Source organism: Eulemur rufifrons, chromosome 3 (assembly GCF_041146395.1).
Source record: "Eulemur rufifrons isolate Redbay chromosome 3, OSU_ERuf_1, whole genome shotgun sequence".
Classification (NCBI taxonomy): Eukaryota; Metazoa; Chordata; class Mammalia; order Primates; family Lemuridae; genus Eulemur; species Eulemur rufifrons.
In genome coordinates, this window is record NC_090985.1 from 59,989,329 (window position 1) to 60,007,971 (window position 18,643).

At 40.2% G+C, this 18,643-nt stretch overlaps 2 protein-coding genes across 3 annotated transcripts in view; one reads left to right on the forward strand and one right to left on the reverse strand.

The window, feature by feature from the left end:
* Nucleotides 1-129: 129 nt before the first annotated feature.
* COX6C (cytochrome c oxidase subunit 6C) lies at nucleotides 130-14,519 on the forward strand. 2 transcript variants are annotated; one of them, XM_069466178.1, is made up of 4 exons: nucleotides 130-186; nucleotides 1,993-2,137; nucleotides 7,574-7,703; nucleotides 14,421-14,519. In XM_069466178.1, exons 2-3 carry the CDS (start codon nucleotides 2,024-2,026, stop codon nucleotides 7,685-7,687), a joined length of 228 nt encoding a protein of 75 aa, XP_069322279.1. In that variant the 5' UTR covers nucleotides 130-186; nucleotides 1,993-2,023; the 3' UTR covers nucleotides 7,688-7,703; nucleotides 14,421-14,519. The 2 variants fall into 2 exon arrangements, with proteins under 2 accessions (XP_069322279.1, XP_069322280.1); XM_069466179.1 differs by lacking the exon at nucleotides 130-186 and adding an exon at nucleotides 381-498.
* Nucleotides 14,520-15,674: 1,155 nt separating this feature from the next.
* Nucleotides 15,675-18,643, reverse strand: part of VPS13B (vacuolar protein sorting 13 homolog B) — a 754,271-nt gene continuing 751,302 nt past the window's right edge. The window contains exon 62 of the mRNA XM_069465462.1: nucleotides 15,675-16,903. Coding sequence (XP_069321563.1) covers nucleotides 16,658-16,903 — 246 coding nt within the window. The 3' untranslated portion in view covers nucleotides 15,675-16,657. The remainder of the gene's footprint in view (nucleotides 16,904-18,643) is intronic.

Sequence of the window (18,643 nt, forward strand, 5' to 3'; positions counted from 1 at the left end):
AAGGTCACATAGGGAAGAAACTGACCACAAAAATGAACTTCAGCTGTGAACGGCTATGGGCGCGCCGGAGGCCTTTTGAACTCCTTCGGCTACCGTCGCCGCGTCTTCTGGGCGTACTCTTATTGCGCGCCTGCGCGCTGCTAGAGTGCAGTTCGTTTCTCCCTCAGGTAGGAAGGACGTGCTGAGGTGAGTGTGGGTCGTTTTGGCGTCTTCTGTTCGGTATCTCAGAAGTGCCCCTTCCTGCTGTCTGCCTCCGAGTTGAGTCGGACACCGCATTTCAGGCGTGGTGGAGCCTTGGGCCTCTCGCCCTCATCGACCTCCGCACGCCCCCGCTGTGGCCTTAGGAGCGCGGCGGGCGGGCCGCGGGGGCCGAGTGGGCTGCGGCGGCCCCACGGAAGCCGGGTTGGATGCGGGGGCCTGAAGGAGCCAGCGGACTTCGGCATCGGCCCGCTGGGGCCCGGTTCCCGCTGTGTTTTTTGGCTAGTCCGTGTGACCTTGGTGAGGTCATTTGATTTATCCGGCCCCTGTATTTCACCCGTAAAAAGGAGTAGTGGTTTTCTCAGCTGCTCGTGAGGCGTAAGGGTCAACGTAGGTGAAGCAGCCAGCAACGTGGCTCGCTGTGTGGCAGCGTTTGAGGTTAGAGTTAGGAAACTGGAGGAGGATCACCATGTTTGTCGCAGGAGGGAAGGGGTGGACTTCCTGCAGTCTTCCTCCATGCGCCCACAGTCCTACCCTAACCCCCTGAGCCAGGACGGTCCATGAGCGCTGGTCTCTAAGTCCCCAGGTGAGGCCAGGCAGAGTAGCTGTTCCGGAGCTTGGGCCTTGCAGGCAACTGCTGGGTTCCCGTCTACGTTTTAATCGTATGCCGTGTAACCACGGAAAACACGCATCTCACTGCTTGATACGGTTGTCGCGAAGTTAATGAGTTGATAGTAGATTTTTAGAAGAGTATGCGTTTGCACTTGTTTTTAGCAATGTAGAGCTAGCTAGTGTTTACTTTTCCTGTAGTTGGGAGAGATTTTTGTTTTCACTTTTTGCTCACTGGTTGCTGGGGTTGTCCTGCAGCTAATCGCGTTTATTTAGGGAAGTCATTCAGCAATGGGGGCAAGGGGAGATGAAGCCGGCTAAGCCACTAAACACCGTAGGCTTTTTTTTTTTTTTTGAGACAGAGTCTCACTCTTGCCCGAGCTAGAGTGCCCATCAGCCCAGCTCACAGCAACCTCAAGCTCCTGGGCTTAAGCGATCCTTCTGCCTCAGCCTCCCAAGCAGCTGGGCCTACAGGCATGTGCCACCATGTCCGGCTAATTTTTTATATATATATTTTTTAGTTGTCCAGCTAATTTTTTTTCTATTTTTTTTAGTAGAGATGGGATCTCCCTGTTGCTCAGGCTGGTCTTGAACTCAAGGATCTGCCCACCTCGGCCTCCCAGAGTGCTAGGATTACAGGCGTGAGCCACTACCCCTGTCTGCACCTTAGGCTTTGTGGCAGGAGTTCATCCACTTTCCTGTGCCTTTCTAGGTACTAAAATGCATTATGCGTAAGAAAGAGTTCCTTAGATCTTATTCTGTTTTAAGGATTTTTTAAAAATTATTTTACTTGAGAAAAATAACAGTCTGAGGTATGTGAACTATGCCAAATTTATCAGGCCCAGAGAGACAGGGGTGTGAAACTTCAGTCACACCCTCATACTCACCCATGCTGGGACAATTGCTACAGGCATATTGTCCCCAACTAGCTGCCTCACCCATGATCTTCTTGTTCCTGGATTTGTGATACAAATAACAATCAATAGCGTGTGTTATTTTAGTGTAAATTCTTGGAAAACAACTTAGGAACTGCCTCATTTTTCCCTAAAAGCCCACTTGTAACTGCTGCTAATCGGAGTGTATGTTCAGGGTAACTTGAGTCTGTGCTTCCTGGTGGCCATTCCCAGGCTTTGAGCTTGAATAAACTACATGCTGAATCATGTTTTCTGAATCTTGTTATTTAAGGTTGGCATACCCATCAAGGACAGTAACTACCATGGCGTCCAGCGCTTTGGCGAAACCTCAGATGCGTGGCCTCCTGGCCAGGCGTCTGCGCATTCATATTGTTGCAGCAGTCTTTGTATCCCTGGGGGCTGCAGCTTTGTATAAGGTACGTGTGTTTGTTTTTTACTTTATGCTTAAGGTCATAAACTGTTTTTCGTTTAAAAATGTATTTTATTTTTATAACTAGGTAAGAATCTTTCAAAGAAAATGCTCCTTTTAATGTGTTTACTGCGCCAACCCTTGCACTCATCTCAGTGTGACAGGAACTACTTCACAGTCCCCAAACAGCTTGTCCTCCATCTTTAAATGAAGCTATGTTAGTTTGCTAGGGCTACTATAATAGAGCCACAGAGTGGGTGGCTTAGTCTACAGAAATGTTCTTGAAGTTCTGTTGGCAGCATTATCTGTCTTTGGAGGCTTCTCTCCTTGGCTTCTAGATGGCTGCCTTCTGTCTTCACAAGGTGTACATGAGCTCGTATTTGTGGCCAAATTGTTTCTTACAAGGACATCATTCATTGGATTAGGATCTATGCTAAAGGCCTCATTTTAACTCAGTTACCTCTTTAAAAACAGTTATGTTCTGAGGTACTGGGAGTTAGAATTCAATACATGAATTTTGGAAGGACACAGTTCAGCCTCTAACAAGCTAAATATGCAGGGGGGTGGGGAAGGCAGTACAGTCACCTCTCGGTGTCTGAGGGGGATTAGTTTCAGGACCCCTGAGGTTCAAGTCCCTGATATAAAATGGTATAGTATTTGCATATAATCTACACTCATTCTCCCCTGTACTTTAAATCATCTCTAGATTACTTATAATATCTAATGTAATGTAAATGCTATGACATGAGTTACACTGTATTTTTTATTTGTATTATTTTTATTTATTTTTTTATTTTTCTAAATGTTTTCAATCTGAAGTTGGCTGAATCTGGATGCAGAACCCGCTGATGTGGAGGATCAGCTATACTTCCACTTGACACTTTGAAGAATTGTCACAGAACTACATTTTAATACTGCCTTCTGTGTATTTTAGTGTTATGCTCTTTGTTTTTAAGTGAAGGCTGCATATTATATTTACAACCTTTTTTCACAAAAAGGTTTATGATAATGTTTATCACTATGTTGACATAATAGGCCATGAGAGAATTCAGAGCTTTACTTTTATAACTCTCTGAACTTTTAATTTTTGTTTGATGTTTGTATTCTTCACTAGGCTGAGCCCTCATTAAGGCAGTTGCCATGTTTTCGCTTTACCATGACATCCCATTGTTGGGTGCCAGACAGACAAATAGGTGCTTAAAAGTAGCTGTAGAATAAGAGGGAGTGTCTAAATTTCAATATATTGTTAGGTAATGCATATTCCCAGGTGTTTTGGAGGTCACAAAAGGTGTATGAGTAAATCTCTGTCCATAAAAACTTAAGGCCAGGTGCAGTGGCTCACTCCTGTAATCCTAGCACTCTGGGAGGCTGAGGCGGGAGGATCGCTCAAGGTCAGGAGTTCGAGACCAGCCTGAGCAAGAGCGAGACCCCGTCTCTACTAAAAAATAGAAAGAAATTAACTGGACAACTAAAAATATATAGAAGAAATTAGCCGGGCATGGTGGCGCATGCCTGTAGTCCCAGCTACTCGGGAGGCTGAGGCAGAATGATTGCTTAAGCCCAGGAATTTGAGGTTGCTGTGAGCTAGGCTGATAACATGGCACTCTAGCCAGGGCAACAGAGTGAGACTCTGTCTCCAAAAAAAAAAAAAAAATCAAGTTGGGGAGGTGAAAAAAATTAGAAGATATTGCAAGATAGAACATAAAAGAAAGAATAGTTTTTTGTGGGGCATAGCTCTTTTGAGAGAGGAGGTAGTGTTTGAGCTTTCAAAGTTAGGGAGAACAAAGAGGAGGGGCAAAAGTACTAAGTGGGCCTGTGCTTTGGGACCCTTAGAAAGAGACAAGCACAAAAAAGTAAATCCTTTGCTTGGTCCTTTAGATTCCTGCTTCCTGGCACGTGGCAAGCACAAAATAAATGTGGAAGGGATGAAGGGATGAGTAAATGAAGTGGAAGTAAGGACAGCAATATGATGAACTCATTTCTTGACTCTGTCCTCATTGTCACTATCAAAGTTCAAGCTTTTGTAACATACATATTCTTGTTACTTCTAACTGGTAACTCCCAGAATAGATCTATGTATGTCATTGGGCTCCTCAGGGTCTAGTGTGCCGTGGGCTTTAAACTTTTTACTTACAGTAAAAAATACATTTTTGCATTGTGATTCGTATATTGATGTGTGTAGAGTTTGTAATATATGTACATACAACTGAAACAGTTTGATGCAATGAAATTGTGTGTGGTATGCTCTTAATATAATTTTTTATTTTTTTAAGTTCTGGCTGCAACCTTCTAAATTGGTTTCATGACCTACTAATGGATTGTGTGTGACTTGAAAAACACTCATTACAGGCTAATGCTAAACTTACTGTTGATTCTAAGACCTTTCTGATTTACCCTCCCTACCTTTCCATTGTCATCCTCACCACTCCTCCTCCCCCCCTCCCCCAGTTTTTCCTTTGCGCCTTCAGGAGTTTTGACACTCTATCACTCCTAATACACCCAACTCTACAGGCCCTCAGAACTATTTCCTGTTACCCAATTCTGCTTTCTCCCAGGCTATGTACATGTCAGGAATATCGCATCTCACTGTCTGGCAAATTCCGTTTTTCAAGGCTCACTCAAGTATTTTTTTCTGTGGAGCAGTACATAGCCTATTCCCCCAGTGGGTTGGTTGTACTCGCCTGGGTTTTCAGGCACTTTGTACCAGACTGTTGTATAGCATTAGGCACATTGTATTATTTTTATTTATTTATTTTTTTGAGACAGAATCTTACTCTGTTGCCCGGGCTAGAGTGAGTGCCGTGGCGTCAGCCTAGCTCATAGCTACCTCAAACTCCTGGGCTCAAGCCATCCTACTGCCTCAGCCTCCTGAGTAGCTGGGACTACAGGCATGCGCCACCATGCCCGGCTAATTTTTTTCTATATATATATTTTAGTTGGCCAGGTAATTTCTTTCTATTTTTAGTAGAGACGGGGTCTCGCTCTTGCTCAGGCTGATCTCGAACTCCTGCCCTCGAGCGATCCACCCGCCTTGGCTTCCCAGAGTGCTAGGATTACAGGCGTGAGCCACCGCGCCCGGCCACATTGTATTTTAAGTAACATTTTTATTAGTTTGATTGGAAGGAAGGTTCCTAAAATATTGAGGAACCCAGATTCTTATTAAAGAATAAGGCAGCAGTCAATTTTGGTTCTTAGTAGGTGCTTACCTCCTTCATTTCCCCTACCCACTTAGTGTTAAGTGCTTTTGAAAACTTGGCTTTCCCTTTTTTAAAAATTCCTGGTTTGGGCTTATTGTCATAATTTCAATCAAGTTCTGTGTTCCTTACCTGAAGGAGCAATCCAGTAGATCATTTTTGGTTAAGTTAGTCTGCTGTTAGCCTAAATTCACGAATATGGGTTAGGTTTTAAGAGGCAAATGAACAGTGCTTACACCAAATTGGGAATTTTTCCCTGGGTTCACTAATTACTATCATATGAGATGGGCTTGTTCTAAATCTTCAAGTGTAGAGTATTTTATGGCTTTCAAGTTACTGATGATCTGGAGGACCTGAGTAGAGAATTTATAAAATTTATAAATTTCTGATTTTCTTGCCAAAGTCCAAATTTTTCAGACTTTTAAAAACTCCCATGTAAAGTGTAACAGCTGGGTGCGGTGGCTCACGCCTGTAATCCTAGCACTCTGGGAGACTGAGGCAGATGGATCACTTGAGCTCAGGAGTTTGAGGTTGCTGTGAGTTAGGCTGATACCATGGCACTCTAGCCCAGGGAACAGAGTGAGACTCTGTCTCAGAAAAAAAAAATAAAAATAATAAAGTGTAACAGACAAAATACTTTAGATCAGTTTATAAAATCACTTTGGTTTTATTTTTTGGGTTCACTAAACTGAGCCTTTTACTGTAAAATAAAAAAATGTTTTTCTTTGTTCTAACAAAATGCATACAGTTGCTTTGTGTAGGGTTCTTCTGACTGGTAGAGGGAAGAGAGGGAGGAATTTGCTATCTGTAGGACGAGGAACCAGGAAAATTGCTGATGTAACTCTCAGTACTAATCCAAAGGCAGGAAGTGGGTGGGGGAGCAGATGGCACCACTGGGTATAGGTCTCAGAGTTATAAGGCTTAAAAACCAGGAGTTCTCTCATATCTGAGGACAAAAGAAGATGGATATCCCAGCTCAAGAAGAGAGAATTTGCCCTTCTGCCTTCAGAAACACCCTCAGACTCCTTCAGACACACCCAGAAATAATGTTTACCAACTGTCTGGGCATCCTTTAGTCCAGTCAGGTTGACACATAAAAGTAACTACCACATGTAGTGATGGGCCCCAGCAGACCTCAGTTCAAAGAGTGGCACTTGGGCTTCTGCTTCTTGGTCTATTACTGGAAGAAACTGGGACTTAGAGTAGGAAGTGAAATAGTAAAACTAGCCAGGTAGAGGGCTCTTACTGTGCGACTCCATCACGTAGCATGAATCCGTGTATTTCTGCAGCACCTTCACTGATGTGGATTGGCAGTTGAATTTTTACTAGTTTTTATGTGCAGGGTGAGATTTTAATTTGGATTATAATCCACATATTGAAATCCACCAAACAGTGTTTTATGGAGAGTAAAACCTTTGCCATATGACAGACATGGGTTTTAATCCTGCTTGAGCCACCTGCCAGCTAGTGCCTCTTCCTAGATCTTGATCAAGTCACTTAAACTATGTTCTCTTGAATCTTCATTTGTTCTTTCTCCATTGACTCCCTCCCATTTTGTGTGCAGAAACCTCAAACAAAACAAAAATGAACACTCCTCCCCCATTTGTTTCTTTGATGCTACAAATTTAGCAATTTCAAGACTTTATTTCTCTCAAGGTGATCAGTAGCCATCATCTTAGGTCCATTCCTTCATTTGTAAAATGGGCCAATGTCTATCTTAGGGCTTACTATATTAAATATGTTGAAGTGTAAATCACTCTGAACTGTTCTTGCCAGATGGTTTCCTGTGCCTTTCAGAGGTGGATGGTTACCAGATTAGTCCCATAATTCCATATTATGTCTTAAGTTGAATATTTTAGTATGTCTCAGCTGTGGGGATATTTAGACTTTTAGACTTTGTTGGAGAGAAGGTTGCTGTCTTCTCCCTAACACCTTTCAGCTTTTTGGGTATCATTCTCTAGCTCCTGCCAGTTTGCACCCACATACCACTAAAAACACACACACGCACACACATAGCTCACCCAGTAAAAGGTATAGTTTGTCCCTAGGCAAGGAGCATCCCCGCTTGTTACATAGTTTCTATGAGGCTACTTTCTCTTCCTTCTATCTGGCTCACCTCCTTCACCGCTTGTCTTAGGATATGTAGGTTTAAATTAAAGAGTGAACAAAAACATTCTGATTTACCTTGTGTTTAGATAATAAATTTCTAATCTCAAAAATAAACCCTAATGGGCTGTGTTACTTTTTAGTTTGGTGTGGCTGAACCAAGAAAGAAGGCATATGCAGATTTCTACAGAAATTATGATCCTATGAAAGATTTTGAGGAGATGAGGAAGGCTGGCATCTTTCAGAGTGCAAAGTGATTTTGGAACATAACAGGTAATAATAGTTACTTGAAGTTATTCTTAAAAAATTCTGATTGTAGTAAAATGCAAATATGGATGGTCCCTGTCTTAATGATGTTTGTACTTAGAATATTTTGACTTTATTGTGGTGCGAAAGTGATGCACATTCAGTAGAAACCGTACTTTGTATTTTGAATTTTGATCTTTCCCCAGAGTAGTGGTATGTGGCTTGATACTCTCATGATGTTAGGCAGTTGCAGCTCCCAATCAGCCATGCAATCTCAAGGGTAAACAATTGATACTGTACTCTATGGTGTGTTACATTCCATAAATTGCATGAGATAGTCAATGTTTTATTATAGGCGCTATGTTAGGTGATTTCACCCAACTAATGTAAGTGTTCCAAGCACATTTAAGGTAGGCTAGGCTAAGCTATGATGTTCAGTAGGTTATGCATATTAAATGCATTTTTAACTTATGATGGCTATATTGGGATGAAACCCCATTGTAAGTCAAGGAACATCTGTAACATAAAATTCATTATCTTAACTTTTTTTTTTTTTTTTTTAAAGAGACAAGGTCTTGCTCTGTCACCCAGGCTGGAGTGCAGCAGCGCAATTAGTAGCTCACTGAACCTTGAATTCCTGGGCTTGAGGAATCCTCTAACCTCAGCCTCCCGAGTAGCTGAGACACTCTAGGCATGCACCACCGCACCCGGCTATTTATTTCTTGTAGAGACGGGATCTTGCTCTTGCAAAGACTGGTCTTGAACTCCTAACCTCAAGCAATCCTCCCACCTCAGCCTCCCAGAGAACTAGGATCACATGTGTCAGCCACCATGCACAGCTTCAATTCTTTTGGGTATATACTCAAGTGGAATTGCTGGGTCATGTGATAGTTCTATTTTTAATTTTTTTAAGAAACTGCCATGCCATTTTCTGTGGTGCTGCTCCATTTTACACTCTCACCAACAGAGCACAAAGGTTCCAGTTTCTCCATATCCTCACCAACACTTGTTACTTTTTAAGTTTTTTTTAAAGTAGCCATCCTAATAGGTGTGAGGTGGTATCTTTTGGTTTTGATTTGAATTTCCCTAATGATTTATAATGCTGAGCATTTTTTTGAGGTGCTTATTGGCATTTGTATATCCTCTTTGGAGAAAATGTTTATTCAAGCCTGCCCATTTTTGAATTGGGTAGTTTTTTTTGGTTCAGTTGTAGGAGTTCTTTGTATTCTGGATATTAACTCCTTATCAGATGTGATTTGCAAATATTTTTCCCATTCTCATTCCATAGGTTGCCATTTTATCACTCTTGTGTTCTTTGATGTGCACAAATTTTAAATTTTGATGTCCAGTTTATTTTTACATTGATTGTATGTGTTTTTGGTGTCATATCCAAGAAGTCATTGCCAAATCCAATGTAATGAACCTTTTGTTATGTGTTCTAGGACTTTTATGGTTTTAGCTCTTATGTTGATCTTTGGTCCATTTTAATTTTTGTATATGGTTTAATGTAAAGACCTAACTTCACTCATTCTTTTGCATGTGGATATCTAGTTTTCCCCAAACCAATTGTTAAGATTGTCTTCTCCCCATTGAATGGTTTTGGCAATCTTGGTGAAATCATATGACTGCACATGCAAGTGTCTAGGCTTTCTATTCTATTCCATTGGTCTACTTAGTACTACACTGTTTTGATTACATTAGTCCCTCTACAGGGGATGTGTTTGAAGACCTCCAGTGGATGCCTGAAATGGTGGATAGTACTAAACCCTATACACACACACACACACACACACACACACAGATACACACAGTTTTTTCCTATACATAAATACCTATGATAAAGTTTAGTTTACAAATTAGGCACAATAAGAGATTAGTGACAGTAATAACAAAATAGAACAATTATAACAATATATGGTAGTAAAACATAGGTGAATGTGGTCTCTCTCAAAATATCTTGCTGTACCATATTCACTCATTTTTGGACTGCAGCTGAAACAACCAGAAAAGGGGAGACAACTTCGCTGTAGTTTTGTGGTAAGCTTTAAAATTGGGAAATGTGAGTCTAACTTTATTTTTTTAAGATCATTTTGGCTATTTGGGGTTCCTTGAGTCTGTATGAGTTTTGAGATAGATTTTTTTTATTTCTGTAAAAAATGCCATTGAAATTTTGATGGAGATTGCAATAAATCTGTAGATGGCTTAGGTAGTATGGATATCTCAACAATGATTATTATTCCAATACATGAGCACAAGATGTCTTTCCTTTTATTTGTATCTTTCTTTTAGGAATGTTTTGTAGTTTTTTATTTGTATCTTTAATTTCTTTTAGGAATATTTTGTAGTTTCCAGTGTATTAAGTCTTTAATGTTCTTTGTTAAGTATATTCCTAAGTTGTTTGTTTGTTTGTTTGTTTGTTTTTGAGACAGAGTCTCACTCTGTTGTCTGGGCTGAAGTGCCCTGGCGTCAGCCTAGCTCATAGCAACCTCAAACTCCTGGGCTCAAGCCATCCTACTGCCTTAGCCTCCCGAGTAGCTGGGACACAATGCCCAGCTAATTTTTTATGTATATATTTTTAGTTATCCATATAATTTCTTTCTATTCTTAGTAGAGACGGTGTCTTGCTCTTGCTGAGGCTGGTCTTGAACTTCACATTTATTGAGAGAATTGATAAATGGGGAAGATTTCTGTTCATCCTGTTGAGTTGGACTTTGTTGCTTTGTTTTCTTTCTTGAACTGTTGTGGTATCTGGCCTTTGACCTTTAGCTTTTTGATGATTTTACATTGGTGAGTGTTTACTGTGCTGATCTGTGTGTAATATGTAACACTGCTTTCAGTACTTCTTGGAGGGCAGGTCTTGTCTTGATGAATTCCCTCAGTCTTTGCTTGTCTGAGGTCTTTATTTCTTCTTCATATATGAAACTTAGTTTTGCAGGGTACAAGATTCTAGGCTGGGCATTATGATGTTTGAGAAGAGTGAGAATGAGGCCCCAGTCTCTTCTTGCTTGTAAGGTCTTAGTTGAGAAGCATGCTGTTATTCTGATGGGTTTTCTTTTGTAGGTTACCTGCTTCTTTCACCTTAGCTCGTAGGAGGGCCTCTTTGGTGTTTAGGTCAGTCGGATGACTGTGTGTTGTATCTTCCTGTTTGCTATGAATCTCCCAGGAGTCCTTTGAGCTTCTTGTACCTGGATATCTAGATTTTTACCAAGGCCTGGGAAATTTTCCTCTATTCTGTCCTCAAATAGCTTATCCAATCCTTGTGTATTTTCTTCCTCACCCTCAGGGATGCCTATGATTGTCAAGTTAGGCCTCTTCACATAATACCACATTTCTTGTATGCTTTGCTCTTTTATTTCTCTACTCTCTCTTCAACTGACTTATTTAATTGAAAGGTGTTATCTTCAATCCCTGAAATTCTTTGTGTTTGATCTACCCTGTTCTTGAGGCTTTTGACTGTCTTTTGTAATTCCTTGAATAAATCTTCATTTCCAGAAGTTCTGTTTGACTTTTATTTAATGTTTCAATTTTAGTAAAATTTTCTTCCAAGTCCTGGATATTTTTGTTTGTTTCTTTGTGTTGGTTATCCATTTTCTCATGCATAGCATTGAGTTTTCTTACAATCCATGTTTGAAATTCCTCTGTCATTTTAGTGTTCTGAATTTGGTTGATGTCCATTACTAGAGAGATGGTGTTTCCCTTTGGGGGTGTGCTTTCTGTTTGATTCTTCATACTTCTAGAGTTCTTTTGCTGATTCTGATTCCTTTCCATCTGGATCAGCTGTGGCTTCTTACCTTTAGATTTTTGTTTGGATTTTTTTTTTTGAGACAGGGTCTTGCTCTATTACTGAGGCTGAAGTGCAGTGGCCTCATCATAGCTCACTGCACCCTTGTACTCATGGGCTCAAGCGATCCTCCTGCCTCAGCCTCTTGAGTAGCTGGGACTATAGGCATGAACCACCATGCCCAGCTAATTTTTCTGTTTTGTGTAGGGGGGCATCTTACTTTTGCTTGGGTTGGTCTTGAGCGCCTGGCCTCAAGTGATCCTCCTGCCTCAGCCTCCTAAAGTGCCAGGATTACAGGCATGAGCCACTGTGCCTGGACAACTTCATTTTTTTTTTTTTTCCCCACTCTTCAGACATATTAACTTCAAATGACATGTCTTCAAACTTATTTGTTTTTCTGCCTGAGTCTGCTGTTAAACCCATCTAGTGATTTTTTTTTAAAAATCAGTTCAGCTCCAGAATATGTTTGGTTTTTTAAAATTTCTCTTTGTTGATATCCTTTTTTGTTTATACTATTTTCCTGATTTTATTTAGTTGTCCATGTTCTCCTTTAGCTTGTTGCACATATTTCAGACAATTGTTTTAAAGTTTTTATCAAGTTAAGTCAGAGGCCTGGTTCTTTAGGGTTGGTTTGTGGAGATTTATTTTGTTCCTTCGAATGGGCCATGTTTCCCTGTTTTGTGATCTTTTTTTGGAATTTGGGCGTTTTTGAGAAACAACCACCTTTCTGTCTTTGCAGACTGACTCTGTGCAGGAAAAGATATTTACTAATCAGCCCAGCATAAAGACTCAAATTTTTTCTAGGAATGCATCTTCCCTGAGTCTGTGCATGTGCTTTTCAGGTTTCCCCACATAGAGTTGCTTTAAGTTTTTCTCAATATTCCTAAGACTTTCACTCTTGAAGCTTAGCTGTTCTGTTGTATTCCTTTAATCTCTTGCCTACAGGTTCCTGCAGGTCTGTGTTCACCCTGCAGCTCTCATGGCATGGCACCCATCATTGCTTTCAGCTGTTTCTATTCTGATATGCAAACTGCCATCATTCCCATGAGCACTCTGAGTCAGGCAGTACAGAAACCAGGCCCTTGGGCAGCTGGTCCAAACAACCCAGAGCAAGTTACATTCTTTGTCTTCTGTCCTGAGGAGCAGTTTTCTCCTTATTACACTGCACTGTACTCAAGAGGGCATGGGGCAAGGGTAAGCAAAAATGCCACAAAGTTTCCTGCTTGAGTGTGGCATGTTAGTTTGTTGTAGCTGCTTAACTGGTTTCTAGAATTTTCACAAAGGTACTTTGATCCATGTTTATTCCTGGTTTCTGTGGGGGATTTAGGGGGTCTGGAGCTTTGTAGTCCACCATCTCTTTGACATACGAAGTTCGTTTTTATATTCAAAGTCATTTCTTATGCCATTATTGCTAGGTTGGCATTATGAAAATCATCCTTTTAGTAATGACTTTTAAAAAGTTTTGATACCATTTATAGTTAGGTGGGTGTCCAGAAGTGATTTGCTGGCTTTCCATAGATTTTGGTTTGGTCTGTCATATCCACAATGTCCTTACGCCTCATGGACAGTGTGAATTAAGGTTTTATGTCTAGAAAAGGAGTTTATAGATTGTGTATCCATCAATGAAAGGTCATCACCTAGATTGATCTGAAAGCATGTATCAAGTTCTTGATGAGACGTCATACTCTGGAATCTTATGCGAGTATTTAACTTTATTTAAACTTGACAAAACAAGAATAGTTTAAATAAAGTTTCTACCTGCCATTCTAGTTTGGATTTATGTTCTGTAAATGAGTTTACTGTGACACAGAGAATGATAATCTGATATTTTGTCAGGCAGACTGATCCTGATTAAGATTTCATTTGAACTAAAAAAAAATGTATGTATTAATATATCTTTCCCACGATCTGGCATGGGGGAAGACCTGTTGCACAGGACTTAGATCAGTTTTCCAAAAGACTCAACGGCAATGTAGACTAAGTGACTTTTGCCTAATACAAGATTTGATTCTACAACATTCTGTTTATAGTTTATCTTAAGGAAATACTTGAAATGCTGAGAGATGCATGGACTAAGTATCCATAGTATTATTTATAATAGTAGAACTTTATTTTCAGTGATTAGAAGATAAGGAAATTTATTGACAAAGTGACACGAAGAAATTGTGTAATAGAAATTTAGGCCAGGTGCAGTGGTTCCACAGCTATAATCCCAGCACTTAGAGAGGCTGAGGCTGGAGGATTGCTTGAGGCCAGGAGTTCAAGGTCAGTCTGGGCAATATAGACTCCCCCCATCTCTACAAAAAATTAAATTATGCAGATACTCCTCAAATTCCATCATATCTTGATTGTGAGTCAAGTGTATTAATATTATAACATTAAATGATAAGCCCCTTATAAAGTTGGAAAATTGTAAGTCATACCATCATAAGTTGGGGACCATTCGTATTAATGGAAAAAGACTTAAAGGAGAAAAGATTAAGAAGATACTAATGGTTGTGTTTATAATCTTAACAGCACTGTTTTTTTTTTTAACTTTGAAATTTTCCATAATCATGTATTTCATAATCAGGAGTTAACAAGCTAATTTCTATATAGATTTTATTTTTAATAAGTTGTGTTTATAAACCTGTAAGAAAGAAGAAAAACACATTTGGAGACAGGAATAGAAATATTGTTTGGAACAGATGAGCTTTTGTTAAAAACAGTATATTGGATGTGAGTGAGAATGGAATTTGCAAAATGAAAAGCAAGAAATGAGAGTAAGGTGTGGTATGCCCCAAATGGAAAAGCAGCTAGCCAGGGAGCTTGGATCTGGAGCCCAGGCAGCCTGAACTGTGCTTTTCCTGGGGCTAACTGTGAATGATCAGAATGTGGCATCCCCTAGTAGGAATAGATCTCTGTTGATATCAAGGATAGCATTAAGAATGTTTGTCATTAAATTTTGTGTTTCCTTTCCACAGAATTACATAGAAGTTTGTCACAACCTGTGTTCCTGAGCTATGAATATGTGGGCTGGAATAGTTTCTCTTGGTAAATAAACCATTAACAAATACTGTGAATAGTCTTTGCTCTGTTCTTCTTAATAATTCAGGGAACTTAAAAGCATCAGACTTGGTTGGGGGTTTTAATGGTATTAATGAACTTTATGATGATAACTTGATTTCTGTATGTCTTTAAAATGTTACTGTTTCAGTATATCTTTAATTATTTTGATAGTGTCCATTTCATTGAGATGCTCATAGGTGCAGTTGCTTGGACCTATACCATGGATTGAAGGGGTCTCCATGAGCCTGTATCTTACCCTTTTTAAGTTGTACAAAATTCTTGAGTCCCAGTGATGGGAGCTGTATTTAAACCCAGGTATCATTGAAAAACTGCATGGTAAAAAACCCTGGTAACCATAGACATCTATATGTGGTCAGCAATTCAAGGATACCTTTTATTTTAAACAATTTTATATAATAGTTCTTAGAAGCAGTATGCAAAATTACCATAAAAGATACAAGAATTAATACGTCTTTACATTCTTAAAAATAGTTACTCTTGTTGACAAAACTCACTTTCCTAAATAAGCATAACACAAACTAATAGAGGAGCCATTTTTCATACTGAGCTTGACAAATTGTCCATTATTGTCTTGCTTTCCAGTAACAGGTAGGGACTTCTCATACCCAAGAACATGTGAGTTAAGTCAAAGATCAGTGGGCATTTGAAATTGCATTCTCTTAGCATCTCACAATTGTAGGTAACCAGCTGTAGGCCCCCAAATTTGTATCTAATCAGTAAACATATGCTTTAATTTGACTATGAGATATTTACTGAATATTTTAAGATACCCGGGCCGGGCGCGGTGGCTCACGCCTGTAATCCTAGCACTCTGGGAGGCCGAGGCGGGTGGATCGCTCGAGGTCAGGAGTTCGAGACCAGCCTGAGCAAGAGTGAGACCCCGTCTCTACTAAAAATAGAAAGAAATTATATGGACAACTAAAATATATATATACAAAAAATTAGCCGATCATGGTGGTGCATGCCTGTAGTCCCAGCTACTCGGGAGGCTGAGGCAGGAGGATCGCTTGAGCCCAGGAGTTTGAGGTTGCTGTGAGCTAGGCTGACGCCACGGCACTCACTCTAGCCCGGGCAACAGAGTGAGACTCTGTCTCAAAAAAAAAAAAAAAAAAAAAGATATCTGGTGGCCTGGGATATTGATTCAAACCCATTCTGAGATGCTAAATATTATCACTCACTAGGAATATCTTCATGCTTTGTCAAGTCAATTCAGAATAAACTATCTATCTGGACTGTTGTCATCGTTAGCATCAGTGTTGGGGTTCTTGACTCTCCTCCAGGACATCTGGGGTTTCCCAGTATGGTTTTATGGTACTAAGGAAACCCACCTGAGCACTTTGGGACTGTTCTTCATTGGTGGAAGATTTACTGTAAGCTTGCCTAGTAAAACACAAACTGGAAAAAAAGACTTTTTTGAAATGCATCTGGACAGCAGTCAATCAGATTGTTTTGTAAATTTCAGTAAAATGCAGACTTCAGAGGGAATATACATAGCAGCTTTCACTGAAAGAACAGCACTGCAGTTAAGTAACAAATGTAACAAATTAAACCACAAAGTCTAAGCATTTCAACAATCAAAACCTTTGCAGACAAAGGGGGTATAAGGCAAAGGTGGTGTCTCAGCCCCTAAACAGATGCTACTGGGGATGAATTTAACTCTGGCTCTCCATTCTACATCCTGGCCACATTTTGTATTTGAGCAGACAGTTAATTTTTGCAACTGTCACAGAGCAAAAAGGAATGCATCTTCTATGTGTGGTAGGAATACAACATAGGATTCTGTTAATCATTGTCTCTACATGGGAAAGGAACAAATATTTTGTCACTCCACTCTAATCTTTGTTTTAGGGAGATGCTAAGAATCTGAATTTTAGAAGTGGCTAGAAATACTATAGGAAAGTGTTGGCCGTGTGTATGTTGGATGTTAAGTTAATTAGGTTTCTCTTTTTAAAAAATAAATTACAGCCTGGCATGGTGGTGTGTACCTGTAGTCTCTGAAGGCTAAGCCAGGAGGATTGCTTGAGGCCAGGACGGAGTTCAAGGCCAGCCTGGGCAACATAGAGAGGCCCTGTCTCAAAAAAAAAAAAAAAAAACAAATTGCACAAGCAGGAATTGACACCTCAGAGGGGTTTCAAGGGAACCCTTTCCTTAGGGCTTTATTTTTCACCATGGTAAATTTACTAATGAAGACCTGGGCAAAATGTGGATTGGCCACATAATGGTATGTTTTACCAGTGGAGGGGGGAGGTTCCACAGCCACCACAGGGCATGGTGTTTGTGTGGAAGAGCAGTTGGGTGCCAGGTGACAAGTCTTTGTGATGTAGTCCACAAGTCTGTTATACTGTTGTTCTGACAATCTCTCTCGGACTCCATCCACCTGGGATCCAAAAATAGAGATTCATTAGTTGCCAGGCCCTTATAATGGGATTTCCATAACAAAATTATTTCTTATATTTTGCCTTAATGTACATCATGCCATTTAGGCCAACTAATAAAGCTATTTAATCCAAAACCATGTGCTTCCTTTTATTTTTCATCTGAGCTGTGGCAATGATAACACTGCAATTTTAGTGATACAACCAGCTATATCCATGAGAATATTAAGACAACCTCCTTTGAATAAGCATTTGGTGTTGCATAAAATTCTCATGTTCGAAGTTGATGATTTGATAACATTTTACTCGTATTAAAACATTTGTCACTGCTTTTTACCACCTAGCCAAGGAAAAAAGGAGAAAAATGTTCTTCCTCTGTGCAAATCTAATCAACATTAAACTCGACACCCTGAAATAAAAGCTCTGTTAACCTGACTCCCAAACCCCTTCACACAGAACTTCAATTTGACAGAAAGAAAAGTGGAGAGCACCTCTTTCAAACCAGTGGCTTTGGACAAAGCATTAAAAAAATAAATACCTTTTGAACTGTAACATTTTCTGTTTTTACAAATACTAGGATTTAAAGCCAGAGAAAACAGAAAAACTGGGCAGAGGAAGGGGAAATTTTTATGGAAAAAAGGGAGGATGCAAAGTACATTTATGGTTCATAAAAGTCTGGCTCTTCTTCAGTGGAACTCAAATAGGAGAACTGAGATATACTACCTAAGTTCTTAAGTGAGAGTTTCTGAGAAAGCGCCCATCAAAGGCAGCTGGAGCTATAAATTCCTCCCACCCTGAAGCCCTGTAGCTGTCTAGCGTGTAGAGCGACTGGAGTGGGAACACTGCAGCTGTATGTAGGCCAGTGATCTGTGAGAATCAGGTAGCCACTGACCTCTCGGTGGTTTTTACCTACCAAATGTTGGCAAGACCACTCTGGAAGAATTAAAACCGTTTTTAGTGAGGGCTTTTTAGTTTCAGAATAGTGGTAGTGTACAAAATGTATATTTCTGTGTAGAGTTCAGAAGAAAGCCAGGTTGATGGTAAAAAGTAAAGGGGCCTGCCAGAGGAATACGTAGGGCATCCCTTACTTTGGGTCTCATGTTTTTAAACCTGTGGGGAGGGGGGAAAAGGCCCCCAAAGATTCACTAACAGATGAAAGCTCTGCACCACCAGGCAAAAACCAGAGCTCTGATGATATCATTGATGGGGCCAGAATTCAGCTGGAAAGCTTTGGATACACACGGTCTTAATTGCTCCTCCTGAACAGCAGCACAGGAAAACCTGTGTTGTGAAAGGAACCCAGCCAAGGAATAAATTGACCTTCTGACTCATTTTGAGCCTCTCATAAGGGATTTCAATAATGTGCCAGGCATATTAAGTAATTATTACCCCTAAAAATGGCTGCATTTAACTAAGAAAAGCAAATGCTGATTTTTAAAAATCAGACTCCTGCCATATTTGAATGTACTGAATGATGTCATGTACAAATTAATTCCTTCCAAAATTCAAAGGAGCTGTGTTTCCTAGCATCTATGGCAAAAGGCAAAAAACCAGAAAAGCCATTTTATACAAAGATCTTAAAATGCTGCTCTCAGTCTTTACTGCAAGTGTTCACAGCAGGTAGGTTTCCCTATGTCTGAATTACGCTGGGATGCTCAGGGTAGCAGAGCAAAGTTAGGATTGCAGCACCGAGTGAAGCAAAAATGCTCTGCAGCTGGGTTTTTTTTCAGGGTCAGTGGGGT